The 16,163-nt window shown below is 43.2% G+C and overlaps 1 protein-coding gene across 5 annotated transcripts in view; it reads right to left on the reverse strand.

Moving 5' to 3' along the window:
- The window catches only part of LOC118379097 (neurabin-1-like), a 156,198-nt gene that overhangs the window by 14,030 nt on the left and 126,005 nt on the right, over positions 1 to 16,163 (reverse strand). For all 5 annotated transcript variants that reach the window (XM_052469953.1, XM_052469952.1, XM_052469954.1 and 2 more), the window contains exons 12-13: positions 4,058 to 4,146; positions 296 to 440 (exon numbers count right to left, since the gene is read on the reverse strand). In XM_052469953.1, coding sequence (XP_052325913.1) covers positions 296 to 440; positions 4,058 to 4,146 — 234 coding nt within the window. The remainder of the gene's footprint in view (positions 1 to 295; positions 441 to 4,057; positions 4,147 to 16,163) is intronic.

The following is a 16,163-nucleotide window of genomic DNA, read 5'->3' on the forward strand; positions in this document are numbered from 1 at the left end:
TGACTTTCTCTGAAGTCATCTTTGAAGACAATGTATGTTCTGCATTCATATTCGTAAGATGCTGCCCACATCATCATTACAGTTTTTGCTCTGTACTGAAAGCGCTCTTTCTTGAAAACTGGACCTAAGGCATGTACCATTTTGGGGTCGATTATATTAACACGGGTCTAATGAACAAAATACTCAATGAACAAATCTAATTTGTTGGTCTAATGAACAAAAATATGAGTTACCTATCCTTTATTGTTGTGGGTAACACTAAGTATAATGGTTTATGATGTGGTTCTACACTGACCGGTGTTGTCTGCTGCCTGCTGGAGGAGGGTGTGTCTGGGGGAGCCCTCAGCACTGCCAGGGGCCCTGGAGGCTCTGCATTCATCCACAGTACTGGAGGCTGCACTCCACATGGATGAACAAGTATTGCCAGGGCCCTCTGATGCCTGGAGAGAGAGAGAGACAGAGAGACAGAGCGAGAAGAAGGGGAGGCAGAGAGAGGGGAAAGGAGAAGGAGGAACAAAGTAAGGAGGGAGGGAGGGATCAATAAAGAAGGGGAAAGATAGAAGGAGAGACAGAAAGATGAACAGAGAGAAAGAGAGATTTACTTTAACAATGCTATCAAAAATCGAGGACTATACTGAAGACTGTCTGTCTGGTGGCTGGTGACTGTCTGTCTTCAGTATAGTGGCTGGTGACTGTCTGTCCTCAGTATAGTGTCTGGTGACTGTCTGTCCTCAGTATAGTGGCTGGTGACTGTCTGTCTTCAGTATAGTGGCTGGTGACTGTCTGTCTTCAGTATAGTGTCTGGTGACTGTCTGTCCTCAGTATAGTGGCTGGTGACTGTCTGTCTTCAGTATAGTGGCTGGTGACTGTCTGTCACCGGTATAGTGGCTGGTAACTGTCAATCTTCAGTATAGTGGCTGGTGACTGTCTGTCCTCTGTATAGTGGCTGGTGACTGTCTGTCTTCAGTATAGTGGCTGGTGACTGTCTGTCACCGGTATAGTGGCTGGTAACTGTCAATCTTCAGTATAGTGGCTGGTGACTGTCTGTCCTCAGTATAGTGGCTGGTGACTGTCTGTCTTCAGTATAGTGGCTGGTGACTGTCTGTCACCGGTATAGTGGCTGGTAACTGTCAATCTTCAGTATAGTGGCTGGTGACTGTCTGTCTTCAGTAGTGGCTAGTGAATGTCTGTCCTCTGTATAGTGTCTGGTGAATGTCTGTCCTCTGGATAGTGGCTGGTGACTGTCTGTCCTCTGTATAGTGTCTGGTGAATGTCTGTGCTCTGTATAGTGTCTGGTGAATGTCTGTCCTCTGGATAGTGGCTGGTGACTGTCTGTCCTCTGGATAGTGGCTGGTGACTGTCTGTCCTCTGGATAGTGTCTGGTGAATGTCTGTCCTCTGTATAGTGGCTGGTGACTGTCTGTCCTCTGTATAGTGTCTGGTGAATGTCTGTCCTCTGGATAGTGGTTGGTGACTGTCTGTCCTCTGGATAGTGGCTGGTGAATGTCTGTCCTCTGTATAGTGGCTGGTGACTGTCTGTCCTCTGTATAGTGTCTGGTGAATGTCTGTCCTCTGGATAGTGGCTGGTGACTGTCTGTCCTCTGTATAGTGGCTGGTGACTGTCTGTCCTCTGTATAGTGGCTGGTGACTGTCTGTCCTCTGGATTGTGTCTGGTGAATGTCTGTCCTCTGTATAGTGGCTGGTGACTGTCCATCCTCTGTATAGTGTCTGGTGAATGTCTGTCCTCTGTATAGTGGCTGGTGACTGTCTGTCCTCTGTATAGTGTCTGGTGAATGTCTGTCCTCTGTATAGTGGCTGGTGACTGTCTGTCCTCTGTATAGTGTCTGGTGAATGTCTGTCCTCTGTATAGTGTCTGGTGACTGTCCGTCCTCTGGATAGTGTCTGGTGAATGTCTGTCCTCTGTATAGTGGCTGGTGACTGTCTGTCCTCTGTATAGTGTCTGGTGAATGCCTGTCCTCTGGATAGTGTCTGGTGAATGTCTGTCCTCTTTATAGTGTCTGGTGACTGTCCGTCCTCTGTATAGTGGCTGGTGACTGTCTGTCCTCTGGATAGTGTCTGGTGAATGTCTGTCCTCTGTATAGTGGCTGGTGACTGTCTGTCCTCTGTATAGTGTCTGGTGAATGTCCGTCCTCTGTATAGTGGCTGGTGACTGTCTGTCCTCTGTATAGTGTCTGGTGAATGTCTGTCCTCTGTATAGTGTCTGGTGACTGTCCGTCCTCTGTATAGTGTCTGGTGACTGTCCGTCCTCTGTATAGTGGCTGGTGACTGTCTGTCCTCTGTATAGTGTCTGGTGAATGTCTGTCCTCTGTATAGTGTCTGGTGACTGTCCGTCCTCTGTATAGTGGCTGGTGACTGTCTGTCCTCTGGATAGTGTCTGGTGAATGTCTGTCCTCTGTATAGTGGCTGGTGACTGTCCATCCTCTGTATAGTGTCTGGTGAATGTCTGTCCTCTGTATAGTGGCTGGTGACTGTCTGTCCTCTGTATAGTGTCTGGTGAATGTCTGTCCTCTGTATAGTGGCTGGTGACTGTCTGTCCTCTGTATAGTGGCTGGTGACTGTCTGTCCTCTGTATAGTGGCTGGTGAATGTCTGTCCTCTGTATAGTGTCTGGTGAATGTCTGTCCTCTGTATAGTGTCTGGTGACTGTCCGTCCTCTGTATAGTGGCTGGTGAATGTCTGTCCTCTGTATAGTGTCTGGTGAATGTCTGTCCTCTGTATAGTGTCTGGTGACTGTCCGTCCTCTGTATAGTGGCTGGTGACTGTCTGTCCTCTGGATAGTGTCTGGTGAATGTCTGTCCTCTGTATAGTGGCTGGTGACTGTCTGTCCTCTGTATAGTGGCTGGTGACTGTCTGTCCTCTGTATAGTGTCTGGTGAATGTCTGTCCTCTGTATAGTGTCTGGTGACTGTCCGTCCTCTGTATAGTGGCTGGTGACTGTCTGTCCTCTGGATAGTGTCTGGTGAATGTCTGTCCTCTGTATAGTGGCTGGTGACTGTCCATCCTCTGTATAGTGTCCGGTGAATGTCTGTCCTCTGTATAGTGGCTGGTGACTGTCTGTCCTCTGTATAGTGTCTGGTGAATGTCTGTTCTCTGTATAGTGTCTGGTGACTGTCCGTCCTGTGTATAGTGGCTGGTGACTGTCTGTCCTCTGTATAGTGTCTGGTGAATGTCTGTCCTCTGTATAGTGGCTGTTGACTGTCTGTCCTCAGTGTAGTCGCTGGTGACTGTCTGTCTTCCTGCTTTTCTAAGCCTATATACTTGTAGTCGGAGGCTGCGTCCCAAATGGCACCCTATTTCCTGTATAGTGCAGAGTCCTATGGACCCCGGTCAAAAGGGCCCTGGTCAACAGGGTGGCATTTGGGGCGAAGCCCTGCTCAATATTATTGCTGAGTACCTCGGAAAGAGTGTTTTCCAAGAGAGACTTGACCAGCCATTCACTCAGTAAGGAAGGAGAAGAGGCTTTGACACCACTCAGGGTTAAATAGGTGTGTCGCAGGGCACAGGCTCGTAGCCAGAAATGAATATATTACATAAAGGCTTTTATAAACTGGGTGATCCGAACCCTGAATGCTGATTGGCTGACAGCCGTGGTATATCAGACCGACAAAACATTTATTTTTACTGCTCTAATTACGTTGGTAACCAGTTTATAGTAGCAATGAAGCTCCTCAGGTGTTTGTGGTACATATATATATATATATGCCATGGCTAACGGCTGTATCCAGGCACTCCGCAAGAACATCCCTTAGCCGTAGTATATTGGCCATATACCACACCTCCTCGTGCCTTATTGCTTAATTATATAAGGGCAGAGGACAGACAGGACTAACCACACACACTCACACTGATTAACTTCAATAAATCATAGAAATATGAAAACAGTTCAATTCATTTTTAATGAGTAATGTTGATTCAACATCCGGTAGTGATTATAGCAGACGGATGATATCATCAATGAGACTAAAGTCTGTTGTATGTATTCAAATGGTGTGAGTCAACAGAACTGGTGCTGTGTGTGCGTGTGTGTGTCCATTCTAACCTCTTCCTCTGTAGAGCTAATGCTGTCCTGTAGTAGTCCTCTGGAGAGTCTCTGTCTACTTCCAGCGTGGGGAACCACCTCACTCAGCTCTGGAAAAACACACAACACAACACTGATCTCAGATCTGTTTGTGCTATCATTTTTGGCATGACAAGGAGTTGACATTATAGTACAAACAGATCTGGGAACAGGCTAACAAAGGTCCTCTTGCTATAGAATTACATGAACATACTCTATAGATGAAATCTGTGATAAAAGAGAGGCTGTTGGTCATTAGGTACCAAACATGTGTAGATCTATCGCAGGCCTTTACCCCCAATCAATCTCCTTAGACTAGCGTCCTGTCTAGGGGATGTCCTTGTACATCAAGCTGCCTCACGCTACAGAAACAGGAGATAGGCTCCTGCTCCTATGAGCCGTTCTGCGTCCCACAAGCCCAGGCTACTTACTTCACTATAGACAGATTTACAGGACTGTATCAACGGTATGTAAGTACACACACAAGCATCCAAATCAAATCACACACCACAGAACAGGCTGAATCACAGAAGGGTCCCTCCCTCCACCCCTCTTTCTCTCCCTCCTCCCTTTCCTTCCCTCCCACCCCTCCCTCCCTCTCTCTCCCTCTCTCTTTCCCTCCCTCCGCCTCTCTCTCCCTGCCTCCGCCTCGCTCTACCTCCCTCCCTCTCTCTCGCTCCCTGATATTGCTTAATCAACTGCCTCATTCAGTCTCTCCAGATCTGGATCAGTATTCGGAGACTGCCCACTGTCCGCTCATCAGGTCTTTTATGGATCCCGGAGATGGCAGATCAAGGGTCACTGCATCCATTATAATGGACTGGAAGAAGCCAGAGGAGCCCAGAAAAAAAGGCCAGTGATAGTATGGATCCCAAATGCAATCCTATTTCCTACATAGTGCACTAAATAGGAAGTAGGGTGTTATTTGGGACCCAAACCATGGGTTTACGTCTGAAGGACAAATTTAGTTTGCAATGGTTTACTGTTTGTTTGTTTACTGAAGTGGCATTGGAGTACAAGGTCAAAGTTCAAAGTGCATTCAGAGGTAATGCACGGTGGGCGAAAAAAAGAATAAGAGGGATTTGCAAAAGAGAAGCATCAAGCAAAACAAGCATTAATACAAGGACACATCTCAAGCCTTTGGGTACGGTTAGTCTTAGAGCTAGTGATGACAGTATGCATTAATACAAGGACACATCTCAAGCCTTTGGGTACGGTTAGTCTTAGAGCTAGTGATGACAGTATGCATTAATACAAGGACACATCTCAAGCCTTTGGGTGCTGTTAGTCTTAGAGCTAGTGATGACAGTATGCATTAATACAAGGACACATCTCAAGCCTTTGGGTACTGTTAGTCTTAGAGCTAGTGATGACAGTATGCATTAATACAAGGACACATCTCAAGCCTTTGGGTACTGTTAGTCTTAGAGCTAGTGATGACAGTATGCATTAATACAAGGACACATCTCAAGCCTTTGGGTACTGTTAGTCTTAGAGCTAGTGATGACAGTATGCATTAATACAAGGACACATCTCAAGCCTTTGGGTACTGTTAGTCATAGAGCTAGTGATGACAGTATGCATTAATACAAGGACACATCTCAAGCCTTTGGGTACGGTTAGTCTTAGAGCTAGTGATGACAGTATGCATTAATACAAGGACACATCTCAAGCCTTTGGGTACGGTTAGTCTTAGAGCTAGTGATGACAGTATGCATTAATACAAGGACACATCTCAAGCCTTTGGGTACTGTTAGTCTTAGAGCTAGTGATGACAGTATGCATTAATACAAGGACACATCTCAAGCCTTTGGGTACGGTTAGTCTTAGAGCGAGTGATGACAGTATGCATTAATACAAGGACACATCTCAAGCCTTTGGGTACGGTTAGTCTTAGAACTAGTGATGACAGTATGCATTAATACAAGGACACATCTCAAGCCTTTGGGTACTGTTAGTCTTAGAGCTAGTGATGACAGTATGCATTAATACAAGGACACATCTCAAGCCTTTGGGTACGGTTAGTCTTAGAGCTAGTGATGACAGTATGCATTAATACAAGGACACATCTCAAGCCTTTGGGTACTGTTAGTCTTAGAGCTAGTGATGACAGTATGCATTAATACAAGGACACATCTCAAGCCTTTGGGTACGGTTAGTCTTAGAGCTAGTGATGACAGTTTGCACTAATACAAAGACACATCTCAAGCCTTTGGGTACGGTTAGTCTTAGAGCTAGTGATGACAGTATGCATTAATACAAGGACACATCTCAAACCTTTGGGTACGGTTAGTCTTAGAGCTAGTGATGACAGTATGCATTAATACAAGGACACATCTCAAGCCTTTGGGTACTGTTAGTCTTAGAGCTAGTGATGACAGTATGCATTAATACAAGGACACATCTCAAACCTTTGGGTACTGTTAGTCTTAGAGCTAGTGATGACAGTATGCATTAATACAAGGACACATCTCAAGCCTTTGGGTACTGTTAGTCTTAGAGCTAGTGATGACAGTATGCATTAATACAAGGACACATCTCAAGCCTTTGGGTACGGTTAGTCTTAGAGCTAGTGATGACAGTATGCATTAATACAAGGACACATCTCAAGCCTTTGGGTACTGTTAGTCTTAGAGCTAGTGATGACAGTATGCATTAATACAAGGACACATCTCAAACCTTTGGGTACGGTTAGTCTTAGAGCTAGTGATGACAGTTTGCACTAATAGAAGGACACATCTCAAGCCTTTGGGTACGGTTAGTCTTAGAGCTAGTGATGACAGTTTGCACTAATACAAAGACACATCTCAAGCCTTTGGGTACGGTTAGTCTAAGAGCTAGTGATGACAGTATGCATTAATACAAGGACACATCTCAAGCCTTTGGGTACTGTTAGTCTTAGAGCTAGTGATGACAGTATGCATTAATACAAGGACACATCTCAAACCTTTGGGTACGGTTAGTCTTAGAGCTAGTGATGACAGTATGCATTAATACAAGGACACATCTCAAGCCTTTGGGTACGGTTAGTCTTAGAGCTAGTGATGACAGTATGCATTAATACAAGGACACATCTCAAGCCTTTGGGTACGGTTAGTCTTAGAGCTAGTGATGACAGTATGCATTAATACAAGGACACATCTCAAACCTTTGGGTACGGTTAGTCTTAGAGCTAGTGATGACAGTATGCATTAATACAAGGACACATCTCAAGCCTTTGGGTACTGTTAGTCTTAGAGCTAGTGATGACAGTACGCATTAATACAAGGACACATCTCAAGCCTTTGGGTACTGTTAGTCTTAGAGCTAGTGATGACAGTATGCATTAATACAAGGACACATCTCAAGCCTTTGGGTACGGTTAGTCTTAGAGCTAGGGATGACAGTATGCATTAATACAAGGACACATCTCAAGCCTTTGGGTACTGTTAGTCATAGAGCTAGTGATGACAGTATGCATTAATACAAGGACACATCTCAAGCCTTTGGGTACGGTTAGTCTTAGAGCTAGTGATGACAGTTTGCACTAATACAAAGACACATCTCAAGCCTTTGGGTACGGTTAGTCTTAGAGCTAGTGATGACAGTATGCATTAATACAAGGACACATCTCAAACCTTTGGGTACGGTTAGTCTTAGAGCTAGTGATGACAGTATGCATTAATACAAGGACACATCTCAAGCCTTTGGGTACGGTTAGTCTTAGAGCTAGTGATGACAGTATGCATTAATACAAGGACACATCTCAAGCCTTTGGGTACGGTTAGTCTTAGAGCTAGTGATGACAGTATGCATTAATACAAGGACACATCTCAAACCTTTGGGTACGGTTAGTCTTAGAGCTAGTGATGACAGTATGCATTAATACAAGGACACATCTCAAGCCTTTGGGTACTGTTAGTCTTAGAGCTAGTGATGACAGTATGCATTAATACAAGGACACATCTCAAGCCTTTGGGTACTGTTAGTCTTAGAGCTAGTGATGACAGTATGCATTAATACAAGGACACATCTCAAGCCTTTGGGTACGGTTAGTCTTAGAGCTAGTGATGACAGTATGCATTAATACAAGGACACATCTCAAGCCTTTGGGTACTGTTAGTCATAGAGCTAGTGATGACAGTATGCATTAATACAAGGACACATCTCAAGCCTTTGGGTACGGTTAGTCTTAGAGCTAGTGATGACAGTATGCATTAATACAAGGACACATCTCAAGCCTTTGGGTACGGTTAGTCTTAGAGCTAGTGATGACAGTATGCATTAATACAAGGACACATCTCAAACCTTTGGGTACTGTTAGTCATAGAGCTAGTGATGACAGTATGCAGTAATACAAGGACACATCTCAAGCCTTTGGGTACGGTTAGTCTTAGAGCGAGTGATGACAGTATGCATTAATACAAGGACACATCTCAAGCCTTTGGGTACGGTTAGTCTTAGAGCGAGTGATGACAGTATGCATTAATACAAGGACACATCTCAAGCCTTTGGGTACTGTTAGTCTTAGAGCTAGTGATGACAGTATGCATTAATACAAGGACACATCTCAAGCCTTTGGGTACGGTTAGTCTTAGAGCGAGTGATGACAGTATGCATTAATACAAGGACACATCTCAAGCCTTTGGGTACGGTTAGTCTTAGAGCTAGTGATGACAGTATGCATTAATACAAGGACACATCTCAAGCCTTTGGGTACTGTTAGTCTTAGAGCTAGTGATGACAGTATGCATTAATACAAGGACACATCTCAAGCCTTTGGGTACGGTTAGTCTTAGAGCTAGTGATGACAGTATGCATTAATACAAGGACACATCTCAAGCCTTTGGGTACTGTTAGTCTTAGAGCTAGTGATGACAGTATGCATTAATACAAGGACACATCTCAAGCCTTTGGGTACGGTTAGTCTTAGAGCTAGTGATGACAGTATGCATTAATACAAGGACACATCTCAAGCCTTTGGGTACGGTTAGTCTTAGAGCTAGTGATGACAGTATGCATTAATACAAGGACACATCTCAAGCCTTTGGGTACGGTTAGTCTTAGAGCTAGTGATGACAGTATGCATTAATACAAGGACACATCTCAAGCCTTTGGGTACGGTTAGTCTTAGAGCGAGTGATGACAGTATGCATTAATACAAGGACACATCTCAAGCCTTTGGGTACGGTTAGTCTTAGAGCTAGTGATGACAGTATGCATTAATACAAGGACACATCTCAAGCCTTTGGGTACGGTTAGTCTTAGAGCTAGTGATGACAGTATGCATTAATACAAGGACACATCTCAAGCCTTTGGGTACGGTTAGTCTTAGAGCTAGTGATGACAGTTTGCACTAATACAAAGACACATCTCAAGCCTTTGGGTACGGTTAGTCTTAGAGCTAGTGATGACAGTATGCATTAATACAAGGACACATCTCAAGCCTTTGGGTACGGTTAGTCTTAGAGCTAGTGATGACAGTTTGCACTAATACAAAGACACATCTCAAGCCTTTGGGTACGGTTAGTCTTAGAGCTAGTGATGACAGTATGCATTAATACAAGGACACATCTCAAACCTTTGGGTACGGTTAGTCTTAGAGCTAGTGATGACAGTATGCATTAATACAAGGATACATCTCAAACCTTTGGGTACTGTTAGTCTTAGAGCTAGTGATGACAGTATGCATTAATACAAGGACACATCTCAAACCTTTGGGTACGGTTAGTCTTAGAGCTAGTGATGACAGTATGCATTAATACAAGGACACATCTCAAACCTTTGGGTACTGTTAGTCTTAGAGCTAGTGATGACAGTATGCATTAATACAAGGACACATCTCAAGCCTTTGGGTACTGTTAGTCTTAGAGCTAGTGATGACAGTATGCATTAATACAAGGACACATCTCAAGCCTTTGGGTACGGTTAGTCTTAGAGCTAGTGATGACAGTATGCATTAATACAAGGACACATCTCAAGCCTTTGGGTACTGTTAGTCTTAGAGCTAGTGATGACAGTATGCATTAATACAAGGACACATCTCAAACCTTTGGGTACGGTTAGTCTTAGAGCTAGTGATGACAGTTTGCACTAATACAAGGACACATCTCAAGCCTTTGGGTACGGTTAGTCTTAGAGCTAGTGATGACAGTTTGCACTAATACAAAGACACATCTCAAGCCTTTGCGTACGGTTAGTCTTAGAGCTAGTGATGACAGTATGCATTAATACAAGGACACATCTCAAGCCTTTGGGTACGGTTAGTCTTAGAGCTAGTGATGACAGTATGCATTAATACAAGGACACATCTCAAGCCTTTGGGTACTGTTAGTCTTAGAGCTAGTGATGACAGTATGCATTAATACAAGGACACATCTCAAGCCTTTGGGTACGGTTAGTCTTAGAGCTAGTGATGACAGTTTGCACTAATACAAAGACACATCTCAAGCCTTTGGGTACGGTTAGTCTTAGAGCTAGTGATGACAGTATGCATTAATACAAGGACACATCTCAAGCCTTTGGGTACGGTTAGTCTTAGAGCTAGTGATGACAGTATGCATTAATACAAGGACACATCTCAAACCTTTGGGTACGGTTAGTCTTAGAGCTAGTGATGACAGTATGCATTAATACAAGGACACATCTCAAGCCTTTGGGTACGGTTAGTCTTAGAGCTAGTGATGACAGTATGCATTAATACAAGGACACATCTCAAGCCTTTGGGTACGGTTAGTCTTAGAGCTAGTGATGACAGTATGCATTAATACAAGGACACATCTCAAACCTTTGGGTACGGTTAGTCTTAGAGCTAGTGATGACAGTATGCATTAATACAAGGACACATCTCAAGCCTTTGGGTACTGTTAGTCTTAGAGCTAGTGATGACAGTACGCATTAATACAAGGACACATCTCAAGCCTTTGGGTACTGTTAGTCTTAGAGCTAGTGATGACAGTATGCATTAATACAAGGACACATCTCAAGCCTTTGGGTACGGTTAGTCTTAGAGCTAGGGATGACAGTATGCATTAATACAAGGACACATCTCAAGCCTTTGGGTACTGTTAGTCATAGAGCTAGTGATGACAGTATGCATTAATACAAGGACACATCTCAAGCCTTTGGGTACGGTTAGTCTTAGAGCTAGTGATGACAGTTTGCACTAATACGAAGACACATCTCAAGCCTTTGGGTACGGTTAGTCTTAGAGCTAGTGATGACAGTATGCATTAATACAAGGACACATCTCAAACCTTTGGGTACGGTTAGTCTTAGAGCTAGTGATGACAGTATGCATTAATACAAGGACACATCTCAAGCCTTTGGGTACGGTTAGTCTTAGAGCTAGTGATGACAGTATGCATTAATACAAGGACACATCTCAAGCCTTTGGGTACGGTTAGTCTTAGAGCTAGTGATGACAGTATGCATTAATACAAGGACACATCTCAAGCCTTTGGGTACTGTTAGTCTTAGAGCTAGTGATGACAGTACGCATTAATACAAGGACACATCTCAAGCCTTTGGGTACTGTTAGTCTTAGAGCTAGTGATGACAGTACGCATTAATACAAGGACACATCTCAAGCCTTTGGGTACGGTTAGTCTTAGAGCTAGGGATGACAGTATGCATTAATACAAGGACACATCTCAAGCCTTTGGGTACTGTTAGTCATAGAGCTAGTGATGACAGTATGCATTAATACAAGGACACATCTCAAGCCTTTGGGTACGGTTAGTCTTAGAGCTAGTGATGACAGTTTGCACTAATACAAAGACACATCTCAAGCCTTTGGGTACGGTTAGTCTTAGAGCTAGTGATGACAGTATGCATTAATACAAGGACACATCTCAAACCTTTGGGTACGGTTAGTCTTAGAGCTAGTGATGACAGTATGCATTAATACAAGGACACATCTCAAGCCTTTGGGTACAGTTAGTCTTAGAGCTAGTGATGACAGTATGCATTAATACAAGGACACATCTCAAGCCTTTGGGTACGGTTAGTCTTAGAGCTAGTGATGACAGTATGCATTAATACAAGGACACATCTCAAACCTTTGGGTACGGTTAGTCTTAGAGCTAGTGATGACAGTATGCATTAATACAAGGACACATCTCAAGCCTTTGGGTACTGTTAGTCTTAGAGCTAGTGATGACAGTACGCATTAATACAAGGACACATCTCAAGCCTTTGGGTACTGTTAGTCTTAGAGCTAGTGATGACAGTATGCATTAATACAAGGACACATCTCAAGCCTTTGGGTACGGTTAGTCTTAGAGCTAGTGATGACAGTATGCATTAATACAAGGACACATCTCAAGCCTTTGGGTACTGTTAGTCATAGAGCTAGTGATGACAGTATGCATTAATACAAGGACACATCTCAAGCCTTTGGGTACGGTTAGTCTTAGAGCTAGTGATGACAGTATGCATTAATACAAGGACACATCTCAAGCCTTTGGGTACGGTTAGTCTTAGAGCTAGTGATGACAGTATGCATTAATACAAGGACACATCTCAAACCTTTGGGTACTGTTAGTCATAGAGCTAGTGATGACAGTATGCAGTAATACAAGGACACATCTCAAGCCTTTGGGTACGGTTAGTCTTAGAGCGAGTGATGACAGTATGCATTAATACAAGGACACATCTCAAGCCTTTGGGTACGGTTAGTCTTAGAGCGAGTGATGACAGTATGCATTAATACAAGGACACATCTCAAACCTTTGGGTACGGTTAGTCTTAGAGCTAGTGATGACAGTATGCATTAATACAAGGACACATCTCAAGCCTTTGGGTACGGTTAGTCTTAGAGCTAGTGATGACAGTATGCATTAATACAAGGACACATCTCAAGCCTTTGGGTACGGTTAGTCTTAGAGCTAGTGATGACAGTATGCATTAATACAAGGACACATCTCAAACCTTTGGGTACGGTTAGTCTTAGAGCTAGTGATGACAGTATGCATTAATACAAGGACACATCTCAAGCCTTTGGGTACTGTTAGTCTTAGAGCTAGTGATGACAGTACGCATTAATACAAGGACACATCTCAAGCCTTTGGGTACTGTTAGTCTTAGAGCTAGTGATGACAGTATGCATTAATACAAGGACACATCTCAAGCCTTTGGGTACGGTTAGTCTTAGAGCTAGTGATGACAGTATGCATTAATACAAGGACACATCTCAAGCCTTTGGGTACTGTTAGTCATAGAGCTAGTGATGACAGTATGCATTAATACAAGGACACATCTCAAGCCTTTGGGTACGGTTAGTCTTAGAGCTAGTGATGACAGTATGCATTAATACAAGGACACATCTCAAGCCTTTGGGTACGGTTAGTCTTAGAGCTAGTGATGACAGTATGCATTAATACAAGGACACATCTCAAACCTTTGGGTACTGTTAGTCATAGAGCTAGTGATGACAGTATGCAGTAATACAAGGACACATCTCAAGCCTTTGGGTACGGTTAGTCTTAGAGCTAGTGATGACAGTATGCATTAATACAAGGACACATCTCAAGCCTTTGGGTACGGTTAGTCTTAGAGCGAGTGATGACAGTATGCATTAATACAAGGACACATCTCAAGCCTTTGGGTACTGTTAGTCTTAGAGCTAGTGATGACAGTATGCATTAATACAAGGACACATCTCAAGCCTTTGGGTACGGTTAGTCTTAGAGCTAGTGATGACAGTATGCATTAATACAAGGACACATCTCAAGCCTTTGGGTACGGTTAGTCTTAGAGCTAGTGATGACAGTATGCATTAATACAAGGACACATCTCAAGCCTTTGGGTACTGTTAGTCTTAGAGCTAGTGATGACAGTATGCATTAATACAAGGACACATCTCAAGCCTTTGGGTACGGTTAGTCTTAGAGCTAGTGATGACAGTATGCATTAATACAAGGACACATCTCAAGCCTTTGGGTACTGTTAGTCTTAGAGCTAGTGATGACAGTATGCATTAATACAAGGACACATCTCAAGCCTTTGGGTACGGTTAGTCTTAGAGCTAGTGATGACAGTATGCATTAATACAAGGACACATCTCAAGCCTTTGGGTACGGTTAGTCTTAGAGCTAGTGATGACAGTATGCATTAATACAAGGACACATCTCAAGCCTTTGGGTACTGTTAGTCTTAGAGCTAGTGATGACAGTATGCATTAATACAAGGACACATCTCAAGCCTTTGGGTACTGTTAGTCTTAGAGCTAGTGATGACAGTATGCAGTAATACAAGGACACATCTCAAGCCTTTGGGTACGGTTAGTCTTAGAGCGAGTGATGACAGTATGCATTAATACAAGGACACATCTCAAGCCTTTGGGTACGGTTAGTCTTAGAGCTAGTGATGACAGTATGCATTAATACAAGGACACATCTCAAGCCTTTGGGTACGGTTAGTCTTAGAGCTAGTGATGACAGTATGCATTAATACAAGGACACATCTCAAGCCTTTGGGTACGGTTAGTCTTAGAGCTAGTGATGACAGTTTGCACTAATACAAAGACACATCTCAAGCCTTTGGGTACGGTTAGTCTTAGAGCTAGTGATGACAGTATGCATTAATACAAGGACACATCTCAAGCCTTTGGGTACGGTTAGTCTTAGAGCTAGTGATGACAGTTTGCACTAATACAAAGACACATCTCAAGCCTTTGGGTACGGTTAGTCTTAGAGCTAGTGATGACAGTATGCATTAATACAAGGACACATCTCAAACCTTTGGGTACGGTTAGTCTTAGAGCTAGTGATGACAGTATGCATTAATACAAGGATACATCTCAAACCTTTGGGTACTGTTAGTCTTAGAGCTAGTGATGACAGTATGCATTAATACAAGGACACATCTCAAACCTTTGGGTACGGTTAGTCTTAGAGCTAGTGATGACAGTATGCATTAATACAAGGACACATCTCAAACCTTTGGGTACTGTTAGTCTTAGAGCTAGTGATGACAGTATGCATTAATACAAGGACACATCTCAAGCCTTTGGGTACTGTTAGTCTTAGAGCTAGTGATGACAGTATGCATTAATACAAGGACACATCTCAAGCCTTTGGGTACGGTTAGTCTTAGAGCTAGTGATGACAGTATGCATTAATACAAGGACACATCTCAAGCCTTTGGGTACTGTTAGTCTTAGAGCTAGTGATGACAGTATGCATTAATACAAGGACACATCTCAAACCTTTGGGTACGGTTAGTCTTAGAGCTAGTGATGACAGTTTGCACTAATACAAGGACACATCTCAAGCCTTTGGGTACGGTTAGTCTTAGAGCTAGTGATGACAGTTTGCACTAATACAAAGACACATCTCAAGCCTTTGCGTACGGTTAGTCTTAGAGCTAGTGATGACAGTATGCATTAATACAAGGACACATCTCAAGCCTTTGGGTACGGTTAGTCTTAGAGCTAGTGATGACAGTATGCATTAATACAAGGACACATCTCAAGCCTTTGGGTACTGTTAGTCTTAGAGCTAGTGATGACAGTATGCATTAATACAAGGACACATCTCAAGCCTTTGGGTACGGTTAGTCTTAGAGCTAGTGATGACAGTTTGCACTAATACAAAGACACATCTCAAGCCTTTGGGTACGGTTAGTCTTAGAGCTAGTGATGACAGTATGCATTAATACAAGGACACATCTCAAGCCTTTGGGTACGGTTAGTCTTAGAGCTAGTGATGACAGTTTGCACTAATACAAAGACACATCTCAAGCCTTTGGGTACGGTTAGTCTTAGAGCTAGTGATGACAGTATGCATTAATACAAGGACACATCTCAAACCTTTGGGTACGGTTAGTCTTAGAGCTAGTGATGACAGTATGCATTAATACAAGGACACATCTCAAGCCTTTGGGTACGGTTAGTCTTAGAGCTAGTGATGACAGTATGCATTAATACAAGGACACATCTCAAGCCTTTGGGTACGGTTAGTCTTAGAGCTAGTGATGACAGTATGCATTAATACAAGGACACATCTCAAACCTTTGGGTACGGTTAGTCTTAGAGCTAGTGATGACAGTATGCATTAATACAAGGACACATCTCAAGCCTTTGGGTACTGTTAGTCTTAGAGCTAGT

Source organism: Oncorhynchus keta, chromosome 19 (assembly GCF_023373465.1).
Source record: "Oncorhynchus keta strain PuntledgeMale-10-30-2019 chromosome 19, Oket_V2, whole genome shotgun sequence".
NCBI lineage: Eukaryota > Metazoa > Chordata > Actinopteri > Salmoniformes > Salmonidae > Oncorhynchus > Oncorhynchus keta.